The sequence below is a fragment of the Microtus pennsylvanicus genome, chromosome 10, assembly GCF_037038515.1.
Source record: "Microtus pennsylvanicus isolate mMicPen1 chromosome 10, mMicPen1.hap1, whole genome shotgun sequence".
In the NCBI taxonomy this organism is placed as follows: domain Eukaryota; kingdom Metazoa; phylum Chordata; class Mammalia; order Rodentia; family Cricetidae; genus Microtus; species Microtus pennsylvanicus.
Window position 1 is genome coordinate 74,102,283 of NC_134588.1, and position 27,172 is coordinate 74,129,454.

Genomic DNA, 27,172 nt, shown 5'->3' on the forward strand with positions numbered 1-27,172 from the left:
GGAAGTGTCACATGGGTGGAAGAATGAAAGAGCGCAAAGGGAGGCCAAATGCAGCCACCCCCTCACTCCCCTGCAGTGCTGGGCCTGAGCATGGGGCCATGTATGTGCTGGGCATGCGCTTGGCTACTGTGCTCTATCTGCATTCTTCAAACTCAGTTTTATACCAGGCCCACTCCAGCAGTAATGAATTAATCCATTCATCCTCACGACCTGCTGCCCTCCGGAAAGCCCCACTTCTCAACACCGTTGCAATGGGGACAAAGTCTCTCGCACATGAATCTTGGGGAACGCAATCAACCCATAGCAAGGAATTATTGTTTAAGGGGTCCGGTTTCACCTTTCTAATATAAAAAGAGCTCTCTGGATGGGTGGTGATAATGACTGGCCCTGTTGTGATGTACTTTATCTCACTGAGCTGTACACTTGAACATGGTTAAAATAAATTTTATGTCATGTGTGTTTCATAGAAATATAAGAAGAAATGTTTTATTTTAGCAGACAGAGGAAGAGAAACTGGGGAAGCAAGGCAGGAGGAGCTGTGGACTGCCCTGTCTATGTTCATACACAGCTCAGTTTTGTAAAGAAGGCACTCTGTCCTGAATTTGCTTCTTGATTGTTCTCGAGTCCACAAGTCAAGATAGCTTGCTCCCATAAGCATTGACTGTAATCTCCCCAAATTCAGATAAAGCACTTGCCTGGATCTGTTTCAGAGGCAGATTAAAAATGGAGAGCCCATCCCTTCTGAGTGCAGGCATCAGGCCTGTGCTACACCACTAGGAGAACCTTCTGCATGTTTTTACTTTCAAAAAAAGCTGGAAAAAAGCCAACACCCTGCCATTGACAACCTCAGTGAGTTTAAGTCCTAGCTTTCTAGCTTGTCAATTTTGTGAGTTTGTATCTGGTTGTAAATGGGCAACCTTACTTCTGAGTGAGACAGTGGGGCAGGAACCTCGAACATCTCAGCCCACTCCTTCCCAGTAACTGATACCTCCTATGGGTAGGGTGAACATAATGTATAATCTGAGTCAAGAGTCTCAACAAGGGAGAAGTTACTGATAGTTTTACCAGATGAGCCCCAGTCTACTCTGGCACACCAGGACTGGCAGCTGCCCTACTCCAGAGAGTGAGCAAGAAGACTGGGGGAGCAGTCCCAACCCACCCCCCAATTCATGGAGAGTTGGCCTTTCCCAGTGAGCTCTGACTGTGTTGTATGAGACCCTGACCTGACTGCAGTTTGTTTCCCAGCTTCCGTCACCTGTGTTCTCTGTCTCCCCCCCCCACACACACACCTCCCGGCACAGACTGCTGTCTTGCCTGTTTTATGTAGTGCTGGGGTTTGAACCTAGGCCTTCATATGCATGCAAGGCAAGCGTTCTACCAGCTGAACTGCATTCTCAGCTCCTTTGCTTCCATCTTTTAAATGATGCATATGAAAAATCTGTTTTAAGAATGAAACAATGTAGTTTTCACTGCTATCTCTTCTTTCAATAATTATTGAGGGGCTGGAAAGATGGCTCAGCTGTTAAGGACACTGGCTGCTTTTCCAGAGGACGTGAGTTCAATTCCCAGCACCCACATGAGCGTTCACACCTGACTGTAACTTCAGTTCCAGGGGATTTGTCACCCTCACAGACTTATATGCAGGCTGAACACCAGTGTATGGGAAGAAGGGAGGAAGGAGGGGGAGTGGGATAAAATATTTAGCTCAATAAAAACAATAAAAACCCAATGTACATAAAATAAAAATAAACAAATAAAAGTATTATTGAATGCACCTTTGCAATGGCCTGAATTCCAGAAGACTCAACAAAGCATCCCTGAATAACATACACCCCTCCCCATGCTGCAGCCGCCTCTCTGTAAATGTGCGTAGTTTAATGTCCTCATGGGCAGTGTCTCCAAAACCTGGCTGGGGGCTGCATATCATACCAACACACAGGCGGAGGACGTTTCGGTTGCCACGCGATCTTTCTGGTTGTATTTTTTGTAGGAATTTCTATGTGAGACATTTAGGTTGCTTCAGCTTTTCCCTGTTCTAGATAAGACTGTAGAGACTGGTACAGATTTATGCAGTACGGGTTCTTCCCTGTAGGAAAGGAAGGGAGCTATTGCTCTGGTAGATTCCCAGGAGTGAGATTAGTGGGTCAGAAGGTGTGTGCATTGATTTGACCTGGCTGACACACTTACCCACTTACAGTCACAGGAAGTGAGGCTCCTTATCTCTTGGCATAAGTAGGAGTGCATGTGTTCTCAGAGTCAGCCTTGCCAAGGCAGAGGGCAAGGACTGCCATGTCAGGGACTCCCCTCCAACTAAGGTGTGGCTAGGAGTATTCACCTCCGGATGCCTCAGCCCTGTGCCAAGCGGAGACCACTAAGGAAGATAAGGCAAAAGGCTCTCCCTTGTGCATGGTGGCTAGTGCCTGGCGTATGGTTGTTACATATCCACAGGATGCTTGCCAATACAAGGTGTGTGTGTGTGTGTGTGTGCGCGCGCGCGCGCACGCACGCACGCTTGCGTGCCAGTAGATCACTGGCATGGCAGCTCTATCAGAGAGGGCTGCCTGCCCTGTGGGAGTGCCTCAGTTCCATCTTGTTTGTACTGCTTTGTTTTTTGTCTTCTTTCTTCAGAAATTACTTTTCAAATTTCTGTTGAACAGCGGGGGCAAGGGTTCAGTGGATAAATTGCTTCCTTGCCAAAGTGAGGACTGGAATTCAGATCTCCAGAGTCCACATAAAACCTGGGCGGGCACTCAGAAGACAGATTCCCTGGTCAAGGTGGCTGGCAGGGCTAGTTGACTCTGAGCTCTGGGTTCAACCAGAGACCCTGACTCAGTAACTAAGGTGGAGAACAAAGAAAGTAACCATGACAACTTGTGGCCTCCACACTGGTACTCTTCACAGTGGCGTTTCCTACAGTCTTCGTGTTGGTTTAGCCCTTGCCCTCACTCCCTTCCTTCCCGTCCCTGCCTTATCCTTCCACTCCCAGTATTCCACTTCCCCTTCATATCATCACCCCACACCCCTTCCTTGAAGCCTTTTCTCCGTCTCACCGGCCCTCTAGTTTCCTGGCTGCCATCCACACATGAGATTGTTTGTGAAACCTCCACAATGATTTTCATCGTGCCTGAGTAGATTATACTCCACCAGCATTGTGTAAGGGCCCCTATTTCCCCAAACCCTTATCAGTCAGTGCTTGCCTTCGCCACATTCCTTCCGGGGTGACATGAAATCTCAAAGTAGTTTTAATTTTAATTTGCATTTCCCTGATGTTGAGCACTCAAAAAAAAAAAAAACAAACAAGCAAAAAATCCACAAATATTTCCTGGGGGGCAGAGGCAAGGCACATGTGTTGGTGTACCTTTAATTCCAGCACTGAGGAGCCAGAGGCATCTTGAGTTTGAGGACAGTGTGATCTACATGGTTAATTCTAGGCCAGCCAGAGCTACATGGTGAGACTCTGTATTTGGTTCATGGTCCTATTGATTGATTGGCACTTTGAATACTTCTTTTTCTTCTTCTCCTCCTCCTCCTTCTTCTTTTTGGTTTATTTTTTAGTGCTCAATTTTTTAGAACTCTACATATTAACCTAAACCCCTTAGTCTAATGTAGTTGGCAAAGGTTTCTCTTCCATTCTGTAGGGTGTCTGTTCCTTTAAACTGCTGCTTCCTCAGTGTGTGTGTGTGTGTGTGTGTGTGTGTGTGTGTGTAGTTTCTTTTTCTTGGGCCTGTTTTTGTGCTCTTAGGGTTCTATTGAGAAAATTCTCGCCTTATTTGTGTTTCAAACGGCACTCCCATGTTTCCTATCCTCCATGTGAACTGTGTTTTGTGCAGAGCGAGACACGGGATTTCGTTATGGCCTCAGACTCCAGAGATCTGTCTACCTCTGCCTGCTGAGTTCTGGGATTAGGTGCCTGCACCGTGATCCCCGCCCACAGGAGTCTTTTTGTGTCTTTTGCTCCTTTCTGCATTGCCGCCTGTGTTTTCCTCAGCGTGTACGTATCTGTCTTCAAGTCTTTGTTAATTTGCTGTCATTCCTTTGTCCCTTATTTTTTGATTTCTGCCACCTTCTTACAGGGCCTCTTTTTTTTTTTTAAGGAATTTTTACCTGGGTACCAGGTAGCTTTTGATGAGAATGTTTTTCCATAACAGTATGGTGTTGTGGAACACTTTATTATAGGCATGTGTCGATGGGTTCTATACAGTTGTAAGCTGTTCACATCTGCTAAAATAATACAAAAGCATACCAGAGTTAGAGATACCCAGAGTTTACGTGCCTGAATTAAAGGAAATCCTGTCTTCATCCATAAGTCCAGACAGTTTTAATGTGATAGTTTAGTGCTGGGCTTGGCCGCTGGCCGGCAGGTCAGACCTGGTTCTGCTTGTTTTGCACGTAATTTTCACTGGAACGCCGCCACGTCTATCCGTTTGTCTAGCAGTTCTGGCTTCTCCCAGTGTTCACAGCCGGTGGGACAGTTGCAGCAGAGCTCAGGGAACACACAGAACTCAGAATGTTGACTGTTTCGCCCTGGTATAGTAACCTAGATGTTTCCCTATGTAATCTGGGACAGCGAAGGCAGAGACAGTTTGCTGGGGTGCTGCCCAGAGCCTCCCTGTAATAACTTGGTTCCTCCATTGTCTTTCCTTAACCTTTGCTGGGTGGGGCTTAGGTTATCAGTGTCACCCGAAGCTGCCCCTGGAGCAGTCCTTGCCCCTGCTCCAGGCTGCTTGCTCAGTCCCCTGTGGTGCTGCAGAGGCCATCTGCTTCTCGTTCACAGCTGCCACCCATCCGGAGGGAGGAAAAGCTGACCTGTGATAGCTCTGTGACTCCCGGGCATGGTGCCTCCTGCCTCGGACCCATTTCTCCTGTAATGAGGAAGCTGAGGAAGCAGGCCCAGCCTCCCCGTGGCTCTTCGACCTTTCAAACTTCCTTTGAGAGGTGGTTCTTTTCAGACTTTTAGAATGGGTGTTTATTTTATTTTATTTATTAGCATTGCGTGTGTGTGTGTGTGTGTGTGTGTGTGTGTGTGTGTGTGCGAGCGCGTTCCATGGTGTGCACATGGAGATCAGAGGGCAAATTTAGGGAATCTGCTTTCTCGTTCTACTGTGGGATCTGGGGATCAAATCATGTCATCAGTTTTCCATGCCTTTTCTCTTTGAGCCGTTTGGCCAGCCCTCAGCTAAGACTTTCGATATGGGATTGTTTGGAAAGAGATTGGCTGCCCTGTTTTGAGCTCCCAGGGTCTTCATTCATAGTAGACAGGGCTACATAACCCCAATGACTGTACTGTGACCCAGGTAGGGCTCAGCCCACTGAGTGGACTTTCAAGGCCAAGTTGGGTTAAGGACAGCAGTTCTCAACCTGGGGGGAAGGGGTCAAATGACTTTCTCTTAGGGGTAGTCTAAAACCATCGGAAAACACAGTTGTTTACATTACAATTCTTAACTAGCAAAATTAGTTAATGGTATAGCAATGAAAATAATTATACGGTTGAGAGTCAGTGCAACCTGAGGAACTATTAAAGGGTCGAAGCATTATGAAGGTTGAGAACTGCTGTTTTAGGGTCTGTGCCTCTTGGAGGCCAATATGACCTCAGATTTAGTTGAATCATAGGCAGTTGAAGGAGTCTCAGGTATCTCTAATAGTCTGTGAACTCACCCTGGGATTTCTTGTTCTGGGATAGTCCATGACCATGATTTTGCATCCTGCTGGCAGGACTTAGGTGTCAAAGCATAGCCATGAGGTGCTTGATTGTCAGATGAACCCCAGAGATGGGTGACTGCTCAGAGCCTTGGGATGTGTGAAGAACAAACTTGATAGTATAATTTCTTCAGGCTCTTGTTCTCTACCCTGCTGTCTGTCTGCATCCTTCCTGCTTTGTTTTCCTGAACTCTGTATCTCTTGTTTTCTCCAGAAGGGGTAGCTGAGACTCTGGAAAAGGGGACTTTTTTTAGGACACTAGTCCTTTTGGGAGCTGCCTGGAATAAGACTGTAATAGCTACTTTCTCCATGCTGGGACAAGACACCTGATGAAAGCCACTGAAGAAGAAGAAGGGAGTTTTATTTAGGCTCATGGTTTGAGAGTACAGTTCATCGTGGTGGCGGGAGCATTAGATGGCTGCTCACCATCAGGTGATGGTGCAGAGAGATGAAAGCTGGGGCTTGTCCCTGGTCTGTGGAATGGTGGTCTTACCCCTCAGTTAAACCTCTTTAGAAACATCCAGAGATATGTCCTTCAGTTGGTTCTAAAATTACAGACGCTGGAGATGACGATTAACCACCACTAGGGGCAGGCAACAGGTAGAGGTGTATGAGGGTCACCTGGTGGCCCTTCAGGCCTCAACTCTGCCTGAACCCAGGAGAGCAGGGCTCCTTGCTGTAAGCAGATTCCATTAGAGTCTTTCCCCAGTCCTTTCAACCTAACTGTGAGTAGAGCCATCTGTGTTGAGAAAGTCCCAGACTTGCAGGAGATCAACCCTGGACCCTGGACCCTGGACCCTGGACCCTGGACCCTGGACCCTGGACCCTGGACTGCATGGATTTTTAGTGCGTTCCCTTCTGCTTACCTCAGATATCTATAAGGAGGCCCAGGGAACTGGTTCTGATCACCTGAGTCAGTGTAAATAGATTTACCATGAACCAGAGGTCAGCAGTGCTGATTCTAGAAATGTGGCTTGCTAAGATGTGTGGAGCCTGCAAGAATTGCCGAAGCATTACACGTGTGTTTAGAGCAGTCAGGCAAGGGGCCAAGGCCATTGAGTCCTGGGTGGATGCTCTTAATTTGCCATCTAGCAGGGTTTCGATGTTCACACTTTTATTGCCACTTGATCTACTTGGGTAAAGTATAGCAAGCTTACCCTTATGGTGAGGGGATTTTTTTTAATTAAAAAAATTATTCATACTTTTATCATATTCTTTACTATATCCCGACTCTTCCCAGATCCTCCACTCCATGCCCACCCAAGTTCATGTTCTTTCTCTCTTAAAAAAAGGTCTGGGGGTGGTAGCTCATATCTTTGATCCCAGCACTTGGGGGCAGAGGCAGATGGATATCTGTTGTGAGTTTGAGGCCAGTCTGATCTACAGAGCGAGTTCCAGGAAAACCAGGGCTACACAGAGAAACCCTGTCTCGAAAGAAACCCAAGCAAGCAAGCAAGCAAGCAAGCAAACAAACAAGAAAAAGAAAAGAGAAAGGCAGTAAATACATAGAGCTGCTTCCCTCTTTGGTTTGGGATTTCCCTCTGGCTTGAACTTGTGCAGGTCTTGTTCCTGCTGTCACAGTATCCATGAATCTAGACAATATTGTTTCCTTACAATTGTTCACCACCTCTGGCTCTTACAATCTTTCTGCCCTGGGTTAGGCTTTTTTTAATTTAAATAACATTTTTCTTTTTATTTATTTTACATATCAACCAGCACCCCCTCCTATCCTTCTGGCCCTTTGGCCCTTCCGCTTTCCTATCTACCCACCTCCCCATCTACTTCTCCTCCATCTCCATTCAGAAAGGGACAGACCTCCCATGGGCTTGCGCATACCCTGGTACTTCAAATTGAGGCAGGACCAAGCTCTTCTCTTTAGGTTGAGGTGGGGCCTGGTAATCCAGCACAGGTTAGCAAAAGCCAGCTAAGCTCCAGGGAGAGGTCCTGCTCCAGCTGTTAGAAGCCTTACTAAGATCATGCAAATCAAGACAATTTTAAGATACCATCTTACACCTGTCAGAATGACTAAAATAAAAAACACCAATGATAGCCTTTGCTGGAGAGGTTGTGGAGAAAGGGGTACACTCATCCATTGCTGGTGGGAATGCAAACTTGTGCAACCACTCTGGAAAGCAGTGTGGCGGTTTCTCAGGAAATTCGGGGTCAACCTACCCCTGGACCCAGCAATACCACTCTTGGGAATATACCCAAGAGAGGCCCTATCATACAACAAAAAGTATATGCTCAACTATGTTCATAGCAGCATTGTTTGTAATAGCCAGAACCTGGAAACAACCTAGATGCCCTTCAATGGAAGAATGGATGAAGAAAGTATGGAATATATACATATTAGAGTATTACTCAGCAGTAAAAAACAAGGACTTCTTGAATTTTGCATACAAATGGATGGAAATAGAAAACACTATCCTGAGTGAGGTAAGCCAGACCCAAAAAGAGGAACATGGGATATACTCACTCATATTTGGTTTCTAGGCATAAATAAAGGACATTGAGCTTATAATTCGCGATCCTAGAGAAGCTAAATAAGAAGGTGAATCCAAAGACAAACATATAGGCATCCTCATGAATATTAACCTTCATCAGGCGATGAAAGGAGACAGAGACCCACATTGGAGCACCGGACAGAAATCTCAAGGTCCAAGTCAGGAACAGAAGGAGAGGGAGCAAGAGCAAGGAACTCAGGACCGCGAGGGGTGCACCCACACACTGAGACAATGGGGATGTTCTGTTGGGAACTCACCAAGGCCAGCTGGCCTGGGTCTGAAAAAGCATGGGATAAAACCGGACTCGCTGAACATAGGGGACAATGAGGACTACTGAGAACTCGAGAACAATGGCAATGGGTTTTTGATCCTACTGCAGGTACTGGCTTTGTGGGAGCGTAGGCAGTTTGGATGCTCACCATACTAGACCTGGATGGAGGTGGGCGGTCCTTGGACTTCCCACAGGTCAGGGAACCCTGATTGCTCTTCGAGCTGATGAGGGAGGGGGACTTGATCAGGGGAGAGGGAGGGAAATGGGAGGCGGTGGCGGGGAGGAGGCAGAAATCCTTAATAAATAAATAAATTTAAAAAAAGAAGCCTTACTAAGAGACCAGGCTACACAATTGTTACACACATGCAGATCCGTCTGATGCAAGCTCCCTAATTGTCGGTCCAGTGTACATGAACTCTCACGAGTTCAGATCTGCCGTCTCTGTGGGTTCTCTCATCTTGACCCCCCTGGCTTATACAATCCCTCCTCCCTTTCTTCTGCAAAACTCTCAGAGCTCAGTGCAGTGCTTGTTTGAGGACTGGGGAGGGCATTCTTGCAGCTTCCAGAATACGGGAAACCCGTGCCAACTTAGGATGCTCCAGTAGGGCATCTCGTTCTTGTTTGTGGAGGGTATGATGGCTGTTCTTCCTATCAACTTGACTACATCCGGAACTAAAACCTAAGTGTCTGGGCACACTTGTTGGGATTATTTTCTTAATTAAATAATTTGAGATGGGAAGACACACTTTTAATCCAGATCTTTTGATGTGGGAAGATCTACCTTTAATCTGGGCCACACCTTTTGCTGGCGGCCTATATAAATTACAAGGAAGAAGGAAGCTTTCATTCTTTGCCCGTTTGTTCTTGCTGGTAAGTCCATTCCTTCCCTGGCACTAGAGCCTGCCTCTTTGGGATTCTAGTGTATACTGAAGGCTAGCTGAAACATTCAGCCTTGTGGACTGAGCAACTACTGGATTCTTGGACCTTCTGTTGGTAGACAGTCATTGTTGGATCAGCTGGGCCACAGCCTGTATGACATTCTAATAAATTACTTTTTATGTATCTACTTGTTCATTCTACCAGTTCTGTTGCCCTCCAGAAGAACCCTGACTAATGCAGAGGGGGTTGTTGTGTTGTTGTGTGTGGTGTAAGGGGTGTGGTGTGGGAGAGTGTGGGTGTGGGGGGACTTGTATGTGGGTGTGTATGGGGGTGTGGGGGTATGGGTGTGTGGATGTGTGTGTGGTGGGTGCGTGCATGTGTATGTAGGGATATGGGTGTATGTATGCATGCATGTGTATATGTGGGGGGGGCTTTCTGATCAATTACCATAGGGAAGGTTGCCCAGAGATTTTCATTTAATAACCTTAGTCCTGGGATTCTTGAATTATATGCTGTGAGCTTCTTTAACCCATTGTTCAATGGAACCTCTTGTTCCTGTAATTGCTCCTGAATCTTTACAGAGACTCTCAGAGATTCTTCTGCTCTGACTGGGATATAGACTTGTAGAATGTTCCTTCTTAACACAGTGATGTTGTTTGAGGGTTGTGCAGCCTAAGAACGTTCTCTGTGGAGCCTTGTCTCATTTGGTCAGTTTTCTGTAGGTGCTCTGTAGGGCCCATGACTCAGAGTGCTGCCCACTCTTCTGTCCCTGTGGGTAGTAAGATAATATGCTGTCAGGGATTGAGATACCCAGATGGGGTTCTTAAGTCTGTCACCAGCTTGCAGATCCATCTGATGCAGGCTCCCTAACTGTTGGCCCAGTGTAACCTCGGACATGATTCCACATTCGTTCCCTATCTGTGGGAGTTCTGGGGAGGAAATGACAGGACTGCCATTCACTCCTGGAGCTGGTATGTGGTCCAGGCGCCGTTCACTTCCCTTGTCTGGTCCTCTCGTAGGTTCTTGACCATAATTGGTCTCCAAAGTTCCTGCCTTGGGCAATATTCACTGAACCCTTGAGCAGACATGTGGCTGTTAAGTTCCTGTCTTTTGGGTCTGAGTTAACCTCAGTTCTTTTTATAAGATGACAGGAGAAGGAGTCCTTCTTAGTCATTGTAAGAGAAAACGTATGACTGTAACAGATCCAGCAGCAGTCTCCTGCAGGTCTTGAAGGAGGGTACGTGCCCGTGTGTGACATGAGTTGGAGTCTGCCTACATATGCACAACTTTGTACACTTGCTTTGGCAGAGCCAACATCATTCTTTCTGTTTAGCTACTCCAGAATAAAATTAAAGCAGCACCTCAAGGCCGGATATGGTGGTACACGCTTGTAATCCCAGCACTCTGGAGGCAGAGGCAAGAGGAGCTCTATCACTTCAAGGCTAACGTGATCTACATAGCAAGTTCTAAGACAACCAGGCCTATATAGAGAGACCATGTCTTAATCGAACCAAACACCTCAGCGTGGGCTCAGTAACATCTAAGTGTATGTGGAGTTGAGGCTGATTTAATGTGGGGAGGGAAGGGGAGTCTGAGAGCCACTGATTGAGTGTTTCAAGATAACCTTCTTTCTCACCTGTCCCTAGATCCCCGGAAGTGGGCGGACTGCTCTAAGTGGTCAGGCAGGCCCAGTTTTGAATGGGAACACTGGATGGCAGCAGTGTCAAGATACCTTCCAATCTTACTGCACTAATTCTGTGTATGTAGTGTGATTGGTCATGAGCCTGGCAAGCCAGGCTAGGTAGGCTCTTGCCTGGCCCTCGGGAGTACATGAGACCAAGAAGTAAACCCAGAAGCATGCATAGAGGAGAGTGTGAAGAACCCCAGACTTGGGGCCTTCTGGTCTTGAAGCCTTGGTGGGGTTCTCACATGGGCCCAGTCTGCACCATCTTTCTCCACATGAGGGAGTTACAGCCCTGAGCAGACAGATGAGAATGTGGCTGAAGGTAGGCATGGTCCACTTGAGTTAGGATCAGGGCTGCACCGAGAACCAAGCCAGTAGGGACTAAGTTCATATAGGGTGGCAAAGGTAGACATCTTGGGGGAAGACCTAGATGATGGGAAGGAGGCGGTGAGGAACTGAGGCCAGGCGGTGGCAGACTGTGGTAGAACCTTAATTTCACCCTAGGTGTGAGGGGAAGTGACTGCAGCATTTTGAAGTGTGGAGTGACCTGGTCATAGTCATATTCCGCAAGTGATAGTTCTGCATCTCAGTTCACCATGATGGAAGATGCTATAAAACTGCACAGAAGACTGTTTCTCACTGTTCCCTAAAGAATGTAGTATAACAGCTATGTGCACAGTGCTTGCATTCCATTCGGTGTACTAAATAGTCTACCTGAGGGAGAATGTGTAGCTTACTCCAGGAACTTTGAGGACCTGAGAATTCTGGTATGTACTGGGGGCATTAAGACCAGTCCTTTGGATACCAAATGATAGAGGAGTTTTAAATGATGATTCCAGTTTATTGCAGACCTGGAAGGAGGTAGATTATGGACAGAGGGGAGCTGAGAATCAGGAAGAAAACTGGCCACACACACTCTTAAGGTTTGAAGGTAAAATGAGCAGAGGGTCCCAGTTGGTGAGTATGAGGCCTCTTTCCATCTTGTGAGTTTTCTCAAAAATGACTAGTGAACAGATGTAGTGGTGTTTAATAAGGAAAGGAGCTGAGGAAGAAGGGCCCTGGAGGCCACGAGGAGATGGTAGATGTGAGCTGTGAGGTTGATGGTCATGGATGTGGTAGTATTTAAAGCTATGTGAATGCTGGATCATCATGCCCCTGCCCCCAGTGTTCCAAGGGTCTTTGACTGAGCCATTAGATTTACCATCATTTAGTGGGATCTGAAGGGAAGGATGAGCGACAGCAAGGGAGGAAGACAGCCCCAAGCTATGTATGTTTGCTGTCTTTGAACCTGATTGAAGGAGGAGGAGGAATGACCAACAGTGACCTTACTTCTTATGAGGTCAGATGAGAAAAAGGCCTCCACTCTGCTGAAAGACAAGTCTAGTCACTGGTTGCCTTAAGGAGTTGTAGGGTGGCCTTTTGCTTTACTTCCCATGCCATTGTGAAACTGATGGAGAGAGGGGATATAGAGTCCAGGAAAACAAAGATTTTACTGCTAAGAGCCCAGTGTGGTGTAGGATGGCTCAGGGAACTAGTCTTCTAGCTTCAGAATGCTCACCCAGTATCTGCTTCTAAGAAGAAACAGTGAACAGATGAACCAACCGTGGTAAGCTGTGAGCCCTCAGAGAGCCACAACCAGATATCAGGCCTGTGTGCATTTCGTGACAGTGACCTGTGATCCAGTGAGCACCGAAACCTCCCAGGGTTTTCATCACAGGGCTTTTCCTTCCTGTTCCAGCTACATGGGTCTGGTATTGAATAAAATAGGCAGAAGCCACTTAAAGTTGGAGAATACCACTTGCAAAGTTGAGTCACGGAGAAACCTAGCGCTTACTTACTGTGAGGTCCCACTAAATGGCGTTGAAATGCCAGCATAGTGTAAAGTAGAGAACAAACCAACAACAGAACAGGCAGCTCCATTTGCAGAGCACGGGGCATCGAACTTTATAGGGTACAAAGCCGCTCTGCTTTAGGAGTGTGTGGTGTATTTGGGTCAGTGAGCGACGGTAGTGGGGAGGTTGAGTTACAGTGCCCCTCTTCTGCTTAATGTGGCTTACCTTAATCTATCAGCTAAGACCCTGCTATTTCCTGAGTATATGTGTATCTGTCTCATGCTATGTGCAATTGTGATGAGGAGACTCCGCTCTGACCAGTGAACACGTTGAGTACCTGCTTGTCTGTGTTTGGAGTCTGAATCCTGGGCTGTGGGACTGAGATGGGCAACAGGTGGTCTTGGATTGTGCTTTTCCCCTGTAGCTTTGCCTTGCAGCTGGCCTAAGCCGTGCGATCTCAGCTGGGTCAGAGGCCTCCAATAACCCTGGCAGTCGCCCGGAATACAGGGTCTTGCACACTGAAGTGAGTTGAGGGTGAAGGTGGACAGGAAGAAGAAACAGTCTCTTGTCAGCATGAGGCTGTCTGTCTCTCTAGGACTGATCTCAGCATCCTTATCTTGCCTCTTTGGTCTTGCAGCCATCTCAGGTAGAAACAGCTACTGGCCGTTCTGTCTGCAGTCTCCATGGCTCTTTCATCTGCAAGATTCAGATGCCACACTGGACAGGAGACAGCTCACTCGACTAGAATGTAGACTTTGTTCCTAGTGCTGGTTTCTGATCTCTCTCTTCTCTTTCCCTCCCTTTACCCCTGCAGCTGGCTGGCGTTGTCTTCCTTGGAGTCGGGCTGTGGGCATGGAGCGAAAAGGTAGGTGGAACCTCGGTTACCAGGCAGCCAGGCCTAGAGCCATTGGACTTGCATTGTTCCCTCCTCTAGCCTGCTCAGTAGTCACTAACTGTGCAGTGAAAGGTTTGTAGCATTTTAACCCCCAGAAAGAACTTGCCTCTAAAAGTTGGCTCTGCTCCTGGAGGTCATGGACAGTTAGGTCAGTACTGGAAGAGTACCCACTGGGCTTGGCAGCTGTGCCCAAGGCAGGCCTGGGGCTGCCTGCTAACCCTTTCTGTTATTTCTGGGAACAAGTGAACAGGTCCCTGTGCACAGTCATGTTTACTCCTTAAGTGCTTGTCCTGGCCTACAGAACAAAGGGAACAGATAAAGCCTGGTTCTATGCCCCTGGCATTCTAGGGAGGAGGTCAAGAACCTGTGTGCCGAGGAAGGAGAAACCAAGCTCTCGTTTTGCAGCTAGACAAGGGGGCACTTGGTACTCTAAGGGATGAGAGCTCCAGGGGCAAGGTGGAGTCCTGGTGCTGACCTTACCCTATGAAAGGTTAGTGCTTGTAGCTTATAGGTGGGAAAGCTAGAATTCTTTCAGGAATGGGGAGCAAGCAGGACCCAAAGCTGAAGCACCCCTGTTTCTGTGGTGGAACCTGCTGTTGCTTCCAGAAAAAGGAAGCAGAGCACTTTGGTCTATGAGCTTTTATGTGATGGTCTTAGGAGCAGAATTGGATATTTCCAAATTTCAAAGAGGCTTGTGAACCGCTGATGGCAAAAGCTGCTGTACAATACAAGGTCTCTGTCCTAGTGACCCGCAGGCAGTAACCCATGCCTAACAGTGCCACCATGTGGCCATATTTGGGATTGCAATGGACTTGATCTGTATGAGCCATGATCCTGGAGCTCCCTATGTATCTATCTGTTTGTTTTGGCAGCTTCCCCAACTCCCACTGCTTTGAATATCACAGAATCTGTCCATTGTGGTTGCCACTAGTTATATATAATTATTTTTAAATATTGCATAAATGCATATATCTTTTTAAAGATTTTACTGCTTTTTCTTTTTTTTGTGTGTGATTTATACGCATGAGTAGAGGTCAAACAACAACCTACGGGAGTAGGTTCAGTGCTCTTTCTTCTACCATGTGGGTCCTAGAGATTTAACTCAGGTTGCCAGGCAAGGTAGCAAGTGCCTTTACCTATTGAGCCGCCTCAGTAGTCCCTGACTATATGTATTTGAATAAAAATGATAAACCAATTCTTATTTGTCCCTAGCCCCTGCAAGAACAACAGTGGTTTTCTTTGAACCATGCTGATAGGACGGCTCCATCATAGAAAGCTCTCCAGGCAACACTAGTCCTTCATCTCTCCTTGCTGGGTGTGTTTCCTCAAAAATGTTCATTTTGAGGCTGCTTTTAGCCAGTTTGACCATAGGCCACTGGACTCCACTTCTCTGAGGCCTGGCCAAGGTACCCTGCGGGCCATGGAGGAATCTGGGTCTGGGCTCATAGGAGCCCCCATCTTCAATGTGGACCTGGAACTTCATGGGAAAAGTGTCTGGAGGCTGAGGTGGACAAGGATCTAACTAGACTTGGGGCCTCTTGGAAGTGTTTAGAGCACACTCTGGCCTGGCTCTTGATCTCTTGAGAAGCAGGCCCCTGCCATAGCTGCTGACAGAGTTTGCCCCAGGACCTTGACTCCATTCCTAGGGCATTGCTACCTTGTATTCTCTGCCTCTTCCAGGGTGTGCTGTCCGACCTTACCAAGGTGACCCGGTTGCATGGAATCGACCCTGTGGTGCTGGTCTTGATGGTGGGCGTGGTGATGTTCACACTGGGCTTCGCAGGCTGTGTGGGGGCTCTCCGGGAGAACATCTGCCTGCTCAAGTTTGTGAGTGGTCCTGGAGTTGATGGTGGGAGGCGGGAGATGTGCTGGGCTTACATCTTTTCTGACCCAGGCAGTAGAAGCAGGGAGGAGGCCTTTGAACCTCTGTCTCACTGGAGGGAAGATTTGGGGAGCAAAGCCCAGATGATGGTTCCTCATCTTAGGAGAATGGGGTTTGCTGTCCCCTCCCATAGGAGCCATCTGATGCAGGGGTTCTACCTGCCTCCTTTGCCTTATGGCTCCCCTAAAGGGAGTTCTAAAGGGATTGATTGTTTGTTGCTCACCTTTGCCCTTTCTGGCTAAGATCAAACAATGTCGCCAGTCGAATTAAGAAACCATTTCCTTCCTCCTGGGTGTGAATCTGTTGGATGTAATGTAGAGTTCTTAATTTTCTGGCAGAATTATGAATTGCTAAGAGTTTAGTTTTATATTTAGATACGACTTCATTTTTAAATGTATTTAGTTAAAATTAAATAGCACCTGGTGAGGCAAACACTTTTATTTTCTTTATGATTTATTATTTGTTGAGTTTATTAGGTCAAGCTTTTTTCATCTGAAAAGCAAAGCACACATTTTTCTAGATCTTCTCCCTCTTCCAAACACTGTGTTTTGCACCTCAGGTCTATGGGAACAGACTGTGTGCACGTGCTTGTACACGCTTGCGATTCCTCTCCAGTTTTCCTGGGCAGGCTCCTTCCCGTTTCCTAGATGTGACAAAGCTTCTTAGCGTCAGATAGTTTCATCTGTGCCCCAGTGGCTGCATGGGTCCCAATAGAATGTTACTACTGCCCGCCTGCACAGCCATGCTTCTAGAGAGGCCTGCATGTGGCTGGCGATCCTGCTTGGCTCTTGATCATACTCTACCTCTAGAGTGGTAGGGAACTCAGATGCCCTCTGTGTTTTAGTCTCAGTTTTCTCATTCCTAAAGGGGACTGGAGGGTTAGGATGGTAGTGTGGAGGGATGGGAGCAGATAAAGCCTGGGTGGAGGCTCCCTGTGGAAGCTACTGACAAGGCTTCTTTCCCCAGGGTGGGGGAGGGGAGTGAGGGCTGCCTCCCAGGAAATGGTGGTTTGGACTTTCCCTCCCTCTCTGCTCATCGCAATTTCCAGCCGTGGTAACTGAGGCATGAATAGTGGTGAACCCCGTTTATGGAGATGAAATTCTGTACAGCGGGTGGTGGCTCTGGGTCTAGTGGGGTACATGGGTTTGCCAGGCTGATGGCGACTGACTCCCCCTCTCTTGTGCCCATGCAGTTCTGCGGGGCCATTGTGCTCATTTTCTTCCTGGAACTGGCCGTGGCTGTGCTGGCCTTTCTGTTCCAGGACTGGGTGAGGGACCGGTTCCGGGAATTCTTCGAGAGCAACATCCGATCCTATCGGGACGACATTGACCTACAGAACCTCATCGACTCCCTTCAGAAAGCCGTAAGCTCTGCTCCCCACAGGCCTCCTGCTAAAGAATGCCCTTTGCCACCTCTGGTCACCCTGGGGTGCCCTACAGCTGAGATGGGAATGAGGCCTTCCCTGCTCAGTGGCTTTTCTGCCACAGCATGGCAGGGTGGTATGGAGCATCCCCTATACCTCTGGTCAGCTCAGTCACAATTCTCCCCAGGACCTTTGGTCTCATGGATGGAGAGGGGATGGAGAGGATAGAGCTCCTCCCCCAGGCTTGTGACTCACCACAGGAGCTATTCCTGTCCCCTTCCTCTCTGGGACCTTTTCTCCTTCCTGTTCGAGAAGGGCAAACTGCCTGGAGGAAGCCTTCTCAGAAAGAGGGCTGTGACCTCTCAGAAACATTCCCCAGGGGGTTGAGTAAGCAGAGCTGTGTCCCTCAGCCTTCCTGCCCCTTCCCCTAGTCTGCAGCTGCACCTGGAAGCTTGGATCACTGGCTGCTGTAGCCCCTGGGATGAACCCATTGCCTGCCACAGTGGCCTGTTAGATCTGCCTCTCCCTGAAGCGTGGCTTCCAAAATGTCTTTACTGTGGAACACTTGGTTCTGAAGAGAAACCAGAAAGCACTAAAAATAACTGACCAAAACTTGTTTACCCTGTTGCATGCGGCCTGGGTGCCAGCAAAACCCTTTTGTGCAAACAGAGAGGCTCCCCTACCTTTTCTGACTTGGGAGGATCCTGCGTTTTAGCCCCCTGCAGATGGCCTTGCTGTCCTCTCTCTTCCATTTCTTTCTTTTGTGCTCATATGGCATGGCCTGCTAGTTTCTAGCACTTTCCCTGCTCTTTCCTAAGCGATGTTGTCTTCCTGTCGCCTGTCTGTCTTTTTTTGAGACGGGGCACAGGATCTTGCTGTGTAGCCCAGGCTACTCTCAAGCTTACCCTCTGATTATTGAAATTAGAGGAATGTTTGTGCTTTGCCAGGCCCATCTCTTCTAGAAATAAAGAAGGATCCAGTAAGTTTTAGGCCTTGGGATGACTTAGATGGTCACTAAGTCATTAAAGCTTCTTGCATCGTGGAGGAGCGTGGGTGGGGAAGATGGGATTTTCACTAGAAAAGTAGGATGTGGAGGAGGGAGAGATTGCTCTTGGCCTCTAGGCCAGCCTCAAAGGTGAGTGTAGGAAGGGACCTGCTGAGGCTGGGCCACTCCCTCAGGGTCTGTTCATGGTGTGCAGGGGCTGCACCTCTGTAGGCTGATGAGGACTATTGTCAGCTACACAGTGTACTGGGGAGTGGAAGGCAGCGGCCCCAGGTCAAGGCAGGAGTTTAGTGAGTTACTGTTGATGCTCACCCTAGTCGTACATATTCAGCAGCTGTGACCGTTTACCAGGGAGTAAGGCTTGTCTCGCAGTGCTCTCTAGATTAGGAGAGCGGTACATCAGCGAGCCTTTAAAGGGGAGGGAGTGTAGCTTGGGTGGGTTCTGGCAAGTGGCACAACTGGACGTAAGCATGCTGTGAGCCGCACAGAGGAGATGGCATGTCTGCTGCTCCTTCCTAGCGGGTTGCCATTTGTTGGTGTTATTCAGCGTCTCTGTGGGCCGCCTTGGTGTCCCTCTGTCTGGTAAATGGGAACATGCTCTGCCATCCAGAGACACCTTAGGTTGGCTAAGTGACCCTGGCCTTCCTCATGTGGTTCTTGGCTTTTGTGATTTCAGAATCAGTGCTGTGGGGCCTATGGCCCTGAAGACTGGGACCTCAATGTCTACTTCAACTGCAGTGGTGCCAGCTACAGCCGAGAGAAATGTGGAGTGCCCTTCTCCTGCTGTGTGCCAGATCCTGCGGTGAGCATATGTCCCTTCCCTAGCCCAGCAGCTCCTGCCACTGCCAGAGCCCACCAGGCTGCTGATTCCCGACACACTGATGGAGTGTGGTGCGTTCCTTCCGCTCCCTCCATCCACCTCCGGTCCTTGCAGCTCTGAAATACTGTGCATGCATTCGGGGAGACCTCATAGTGGTGCACCTTGGCTCTGTGCGGGGGAAAGGGGTGCTCCCGGCCCTTGCTGTGAACGTGGTGTGCTCTCTGCAGAGTGTACTCAGTGCCCAGAAGCCCACAGATTGTAAAGTTATGTATACCTCCCATATGGAGGACAGCCACTCCATGGTTAATAATTGTCTAGCCTCTTCTTCACCTGCTTTCATTCCTAGTCTAAGGCGTAAGTGCTCAGGGTTCTGGAAATTGAGCACTTTGGGTAATGTATGAAGACGGACTATGTTTTGCTGGAATAGAGATCAGCCCTGCACAAGCTTCTTCACAGCCCTGTGATGCCTAGTCGTAGCCCCTGAGAAGCACGCCTTCACTCTGTTATTACCTGGGCAGGATTCTGGATGTGGGAGAGGCCTGTTTGCTGAGGTTGCACAGTGGCGTCAGAGGTGTCCAGGAATGTTTGAAATCCAGCAGCGCAGCAAATGCTGGTGCAGTGAGTGTAGCAAGTGTAATAATCACCTCCTTCCTGGCCCAAAGGTGGCCAACTGTGGCCCAAGGTGAAATTTGCCTGATTGCTTTGTATGACCTGTGCCAAGGATGCATTGCTTTTCAGTGGTTGTTGTAGTCAGTTTTCCATCACTATAACCAGCCGTCTGAGGAAAGGTTTGTGGGACTCAGTGGTAGGGAGTATACTTATTATGCAAGAGGCCCTAAATTTAATCCCTAGAATTTAAGGAGAAAGAGTTACGCTGTCTGACAGTGTTGGAGGTGGTCCTGATGCTTTCAGAATTTGGTACCTGGTGAAGATGGCAAGGAGCACATAGCTACCCACTACATAGCTAAAGAACAGGACAGAATCCCCTGTTCCCTTACAGGACACAGTCCTAGAGACCTAGGGGCTTCCTTCCAGGCTCCATCTCCTAAGGACTCTATACCTCCCAATAGCAGTACCCTGAGGACTAAGCCTTTGGGGGATATCTAACCTCAAATATGGGTGAAGAAAAAAAAATATTTTGTATAAGAAATTGTATGAAATTCCAAGCCCAGTGGCCTTTGTTTCCTGAAAGTATAGTCAAGCCGGATTGTTTGTGTGCTCTCCAGGTTTTGTACTCCTGCTGATGAGGCAGATTAAGTCTGGTTCTGTACCCCGAGTCTACAAAATTCACTGCTGAACCACCACAGAAGCAGCTCACTGACCCCTCTGCTAGCATGGAAGGGGAGCTGGTTGGCTGCAGGGTGTGAGCGGTGATGGATTCTCTGTAGGTGTAGGCTGTGATTTCCTAGTGCCTCCTACCGCCAGGTTTTTGACAGGACAAAAGTGACTTAAGTTTTCTGCTTCTCTTACAGCAAAAAGTTGTGAACACGCAGTGTGGCTATGACGTCAGGATTCAGGTAAGATTATCAACACAGAGCTTCAAAGGGCTTTGGGGGACTGTTCCTTAGGTTTCAGTCTGTGGTCTAACCTCCTGCTTCAGGAAAAGTGCAAACTGGAGTGGGAAACAGGAAGACTCACTTGGGTCCTATCTAAACCTGCAGTGAGCTGAGTCTGACCACGTGCATGCGTGCGCACACACACACACACAGACTTAAAGCCCTGTGACTAAAAAACCCTTGTTTTACTAACCATCTCACTGCATTAGAAGTAGTATAGAATTGGGAACAGAAGCTATGTAAGAGTTATCTACGTATAGGAATTGAGGAGAAGGTTGGCTTGTGGGGTGTGTGACTTGCTCCAGCTTCTGCATGGAGGCAAGAGCAAGAGAGAGATGCCTGGATTAGGGCAGACTAAAACCCAGTGCTTCTTACAGACCACATGGAGTGAGGGCTTTGGATGTGTTAAGATAGCCACAAAGGCATATCCTCCTTACTGTGGTCTGTTCTCTGGCGGGTTTTGGTGATATGGTTGGCTGCTGTTGTCAAAGAGGAGGTGTCTCGGACCGTAGAAATCCATCTTCTTGGACACTAGGGCAGTTGATCTGTATTTTGGGAATCTTAGTTTCATAGGAACAAGCTGTTTGGTGGGTGTTTTATCTCCCAGAATTCACAAGCTGAAGCCTAGTCCCCAGCGAAGAGATTTCTGATCTTACTAAAAGACCTTGTATGGCCTGGAGAGGTGGCTTAGACATAAGGAGCACTGTCGTTCTTGCAGAGGGTTTGGTTCCTAGCACACATATAGTGGCTCACAACCATCTGTAACTCCAGTTCCAGAGGATGGATGCTGCCTTCTGTCCTCTGTAGTCACTGTTTACACAGGGTGTGAAGACATAAATGCAGCCAGAATGCTTACACACATAAATAAATCTGAAAAAAAAAATCCCAAGAGCCTTTCACCTCTTCTGGCATGTGAGTATTCAGCGAGAAGACACTGTTTAACTGGAACTCAGCCCCAGACTCCGAGTCTGCTGGTGCCTTGGTGTTAGGCTGCAGCCTCTGCAGTGCAGAGGAAGGAACTTCTGTTGCCTTAGGTCACTGTGCTGTTTTGTTTTGGCATCCCGAATGGCCAAAACCAGAGAGAGGCATCTGTATGGAGCCTGGCTTTCATGTTGAAGATCTCATCTCTATTTGAAGATGGAGAGCTCAGTGACAGACAGACATTTATTGTGTCACGATTCTGGAGCCTAGAAGGCCAAGATGAAGCTATCAGCTGGGTCAACTTTTGGGGCTGCATAAGAAGGAGCTGTTCCAGGCCTATCTTCTGGGTTTTCACATCCTCACTCCTCTTTACCTGGTCTGCCTCTGTACACGTCTCAAATACGGACAGGATCAGACCTTATCCTGATGGCCTAGGCTACCTGCAAAGACCCGTTTTCATATACAGACACAATCGGGGGGGGGGGGGCAAGTATGGCACAGCGTATCCCATAGTGCCCCTGGCATGAGTTGATGTTTCATCCATGTTGACAGGGAGGAAACTGTGGCTGATTGCCACTTATGAGGTAGTACGAGCTGGCTGTGTGCTGTTATAGGATCTCCACACATTGCTTTTCCAGGAGGATTGGTAGATGGGGGCCTGGCTGACTCTGTCTCCCAGAGCCAAGCTTCCCAGTGGGAGACACAATCTAAAGAGCCTCTGACCTTTCTTCTGCCAACTTCTTTAATTGAGAAAGCTTGGCATTCCCCTTCCTCATCAGTACCTTATATTTCCTAACTAAATGTCAGGACACAGTAGCTCAAATTCAAGGGTAACCCGGGACTTGAGCCCAGGTCCATCCTTCTGGCTGTCGTGCCCTTGTTGTCTCCAGCCTGGGGATGTAGACTGAGTTCCCAGAGGAGAGCTGTCGTTTAGATCGGTGATAGATGGAATAGCAGCAGGCCCTGAGAGAGGTCTAGACTGAAGCTGGAGTGTGTTTCTCATGCAGGATTTTTCTTGTGTCTTCTCAACCCCCCAAGACCATCATCCACTTGCTGTGCCTGCCCTGCCCCATCCAGAGCCAGGCTCTCTGGGGGCAGACAGGGATTGTGTGTGCTCAGGCTGAGGCCACTGTGCTGTTTCTCTGCAGTTGAAGAGCAAGTGGGATGAGTTCATCTTTACAAAAGGATGCATCCAAGCTCTGGAAGGCTGGCTCCCCAGGAACATCTACATTGTGGCTGGTGTCTTTATTGCCATCTCACTACTGCAGGTATGGCCCAGGAAAGAGTGTCCAAGGCTAGTTGCATGTGCATGTATATGTATAGCATGGTGGCAGCTGTACATGTGTGTTGGAGGGTGGACCCAGGATGGGCTGTGGCTCCTCTGTCCCCACAGTCTGCGACCTGAAGGGAGACAGACAAGACAACTGTGACCCTCTCTGGAGGGCCCAGTAAGCTTTGTATGGATTGCCTGTGTGGTGGTCAGGGTACTTGAGTGCATGGCCAGTAACTGTTGCCTCTTTAGGATCCTTCCCTTCTGCTTGATTGAAATAGCAGTATTTAAGGAGGTGTCAGTGGCTCTAGCGAGGGAGGTAACTCTTCCTTCTAGCTGGGGCAATCATCCCAGAACTATTTTGCGTAACACCTGGCTGGGCTTCCTGGAGTCTTCCTCTCACCGCAGAGGCCCCTATGTCCCACTGCCTTTTGTGGCTTAAAGCTCTGCCTGATCACAAATACCTCATGTGAACAGACATGAGTAGCCCAGTGGTGAATGGGGTGGCTGGTGCCCATGAGAAAATCTAGAAAAAGTCAAGAACCCAGTTCTTTCCGGGAAACTCAGTTTTACTAGTCCCGTGAGTAAGAGGCACTGGCAGCCTTCAAGCAGCTCTGTTTATGTGTCAGGTGGTTCAGCCTTGAAGAGGTGACTGGAGTAGACCTGGTTGCAGCCACACAACACTTCTTTATTCTTCCCTGTGTCCTTGAGGGACTACAGAAGAAGACTAGAGAGACACTTGTGGAAAAGGAAAGAAAAAGGTTGTGAAGTGGGCAGAAAAATAACTTCAGAGACTGTCTTCAGTTATGAAGCGTAGAACTTAGAAGGGGGAGAAAGCAAGCACATCTCCCAAGTGTGTGTTTGTTTAGGTAGAAGAACCTCCCCCTCTTCCTCCCCTCCCTACATTCCTGCCTACAGACATCAGGGCATGGCTGTGAGACTATTCTCTTGGGAATGAGGCCTACTGGGTATGGTTCTGAACAGTTGATGTTATTTTTCAGTTTGACCTAGCACTCAAATATGTGGGTCCCGCCTATGGTGTGTGGCGTGTTCACTCCCTGGAGACAGTCTGAGCATCTGTTCTGGTCTGTGGCTCCTGCTCTGACTTCTTCCATGCTTGAAGGATGCAGTAGCCTACCCTGGGCTACTTCAAGCTCTCTTCTCACTTTGCCCTTTGACCTGGTAGGGTAGGTGAGGGAGTCCATGCCAGCAGTCCCCACTAGCTCCTCTGCTCCCTGCCCTTGTTTTACACCGCTGACACTTTTGGCTTTGGTTTCAGATCTTCGGCATCTTCCTGGCGAGGACCCTGATCTCAGACATCGAGGCAGTGAAGGCAGGCCATCACTTCTGAGAAGCAGAGGCAGCAAGTGGAGCTGAGCCACATGTGGAGGTGAAGCCACCCACATTCAGACCCCTGTCTTCGGCAACAGTGTGATGTGACCTCTCTGTTTCTTCTTGCTGGTGCTGAAGACGATGGCCCCTTCTCCTCTGCCCACGCTTGACATGGCATCTCTGAAGGGGTTTGCCCAGAGACAGAGAAGTGGGCTTCATTTGGAGTAGTAACTCTGAGGACTGATGACTCCCATGGCTGCAAGGGGGGCTTGATGGCCCTCTTGGAGCCCAAGAGCATCTACAGGCCCTACCCACTCACACTCAGTAATGCTCTACTATTATCTGCTGTGGGTGGAGCATTTGTGTTGGACCAGCAGGTTGAGGACAACTTCTGGCTCCATCGGATCAAGAATCATGGAGGGGAGGATAAGTGGTCCAGTGGGTTCCCGAGTGCCAACAGGGTTCATGGTGGTGTAAACATGCCACGGATTTGCAGGATCCTCAGCCATGTCCAAGTGAAGTAAGCCTGAGCCAGCCAAAGCCAGTCCCAGGGAAGCACCTTGCCACTGCCTTCCAAGCCTACACTGCTCTCCCAGGGTAGAACAGCCTCGTGTCTCCATAGCATTAAGCCCTGCTGAGAGCCAGCTCTCCTGTTCTTAAAGCATGTAAATAGTTATTTATAGGGGTAAGAGTGTTCCACCACCATGTCTTCATTGCCTCTTCTCTCCAGCATTCTTTTCTCAGCAGCCTTACCCAGTGTCTGTTGCCAAGCTGTCCTTCTCCATTCCCTAAGTGTCTCAAGAAGCAGCTGTGACATGCCCCTTCCCCCCCAGGCCACACTCCCTCCCATCACCCTTGCTTGGCTTCACTGTCTTCTGGTCTCGGTGCTACTGAAACTGCCACCAGGACTTGAATCCTGATTGACCTTTCTCCCCGCTGCCCTCCGGGGATCCCACCTTCCTGATTGTTAGCTGGAAACCAGGTTCCTCTCACGACCACATACAGCTAGCGGCCCAAAGTGTGCTGTCCCTGGAGGGCAACTCTGCAGCCAGGCCCTTGTGAACCACAGACACCAGGTGCTGTACAGAAGCTCAGCGCATCTTATTTCTAACTCCCGTGATGACTCCTCCACCCAGATGCCATTCTTCTGCCATTGTGTTCACTGTCAGTGCTGTTCTGGGCTGCTCTTGAAAATGATGTGTGTCTTAAGTACTGGGTACTCCTGAGGCACGCCAGGTGTCCGTCCCCCTTGGGCTGGGCTCCTCTTTAATGCTTCTCTGTAGCTCACTGTCCTCACCGTTCAGGGGTTGAGTGCCTACCTTCAGTTACTTGCCGAGGTGTACATTCTAGTGTGGTGTATACTGGTGGGTGTGTGTTCATGATGATGATGACGTTATAGTTTTTTAAATAATTCTCTATAGACTAGAGGAAGAAGAATGCTTGTGTTTTTAGAAGTGTGATGCTTCTCTTTGACCTGCCAAACTCTTTTATGGAATATATCTTTATATTAATGCTGTTGTTTGGGTCATTTTTTGTTTGGAATCACTATTAAAAAAAAACCCACTTCAAGCATTTTGGTGATAAATTGAGCCACTGAGCTGACCTGAGGCTTCGGGTGTGACAGTAGTTATGGTACATCCTAACAGAGTGCCCGCATCCTTCACGTGCACCTGACAGTTGAAACTGCGTGGCTGATGCTTTGCCACCCTCAGCTATAAGCATGAACTGTAAAAACTTCCTTTCCAGAACTCGAAGAGGCGTTATTCTCAGTTATCTCGAATCTAACCCTAGTAATATGGTCCATCTGGACAAGAGTCCGCAGACACCATGGTTCCAGAAAGGACACTACTGTGTGAGCTTTTGGATGGTTTTCTGTTCTACACAGTGCAGAATCAGATGCTCTCTTTTCCAAAGAGAGACACTTTGGAGGGTCCCGAGGCAGCATGTGGGCTGCTGCCCTTGGAAGGCTCCTCAGCAGAGGGAGGAATGCGCAGCCTTGGCATGGGGAGCCACTTGGTAGCTTCCTGGCCCATAGCTTCAGAGGGGAAAGAACTGTTTGAAATTCCTCCACTGACAAGTGAGGGGTAGAGAACGTGTATGCCCATGCCTTTGTCCCAACTGCAGCACAAATAATAAAAACCCAGAGACAGAAATTGGGGTCCGACCCGAAAACCAGAAAAGCAAAGCAGCCAAGCCACTAGAGAAGTCTTTCTCTACCAAGGCTGGGTGACTGCAAACCAAACAGACTAAGCCTCTCCCTCCTCTCATTGTAGATTCCCTTTCGTGCTGGGATTAAAGGTGGGAGCGCCACCACATGGGTTTGTTTCTGCATTGATCTTGTGTAGCCAAGGGTTGCCTTGAACTCACAGAGATCCATCTGTTTCTGTCTCCTTAATGCTGCTGGGATTAAAGATGTGTGTCACCATTGCCTGACCTCTAGTGCCTTTAGCTTTGCCTCTGGTCTTCAGGAAACATTATTAAAATACAAATAATAGACCACTATACCCAGCATTACATTCCTCTGTGTCCTTGAGGATCATGGGTACCACATTGTCAGCCTTGAACTGTGGGGTACCCTACCTCCCATCATGATCTTAGTTGAGATGCTTGTGTTAAGTCAGAAGGATGCTGTCCAGCCTTCTGAGCTGAGCTTATTTAGTGTGCAGGAGCTGCCCTTCATCCTCGTAAAAGGACTGTCTTTTTAGTCAGTCACTTTTGGTGTCTCCAAGGATCCTCTGGAAAATGTGAAATGAGCATTATAAAAGTGGCACTAGGGACAGGAAAGATGATGTAGCAATTAAGAGCATTTGTTGCTCTTCTAGAGGACCCAGGTTAGATTCCCAGTACCCACATGGTAGCTCACAACCACCTGTGACACCAGTTCCAAGGGATCCAGCACCCTCTTCTGCTCTCTGTGAACACCAGGCACACATGTGATGCACATAAGTACAAGCAGACAAGCTGCTCATATATATAAAATAAATCTTTAAAAAGCGACAAAAAGCCCTGGGGCTAAGGTGTGACTGGGGGGAGAAAGAGTTAAAGAATGCCCTTAAGTGGATGCTGTCTGAGTTTTGGGGACCCTTACCAGCAGTGGGGGTGCTTTCTTTGGAGTGGCCGGATACAAGCACTTCCTGCAGAGCTCGGAGACAAAAACTCCTTCACTTGGCTTTCTTCTGTATTCTGTACCTCACATCCCAGCAGGGGCTTCAAAAACATAGCTTAATGACTACCAAACTAAATTATCACCTTAGACCATCATT

General features: G+C 48.4%; 1 protein-coding gene across 1 annotated transcript in view; it reads left to right on the top strand.

Moving 5' to 3' along the window:
• The window catches only part of Tspan14 (tetraspanin 14), a 57,978-nt gene extending 31,577 nt beyond the window's left edge, over positions 1-26,401 (top strand). The window contains exons 3-9 of the mRNA XM_075988669.1: positions 13,682-13,732; positions 15,443-15,589; positions 16,837-17,007; positions 18,687-18,812; positions 20,303-20,347; positions 22,456-22,575; positions 23,857-26,401. Coding sequence (XP_075844784.1) covers positions 13,682-13,732; positions 15,443-15,589; positions 16,837-17,007; positions 18,687-18,812; positions 20,303-20,347; positions 22,456-22,575; positions 23,857-23,928 — 732 coding nt within the window. The 3' untranslated portion in view covers positions 23,929-26,401. The remainder of the gene's footprint in view (positions 1-13,681; positions 13,733-15,442; positions 15,590-16,836; positions 17,008-18,686; positions 18,813-20,302; positions 20,348-22,455; positions 22,576-23,856) is intronic.
• Positions 26,402-27,172: the final 771 nt, after the last annotated feature.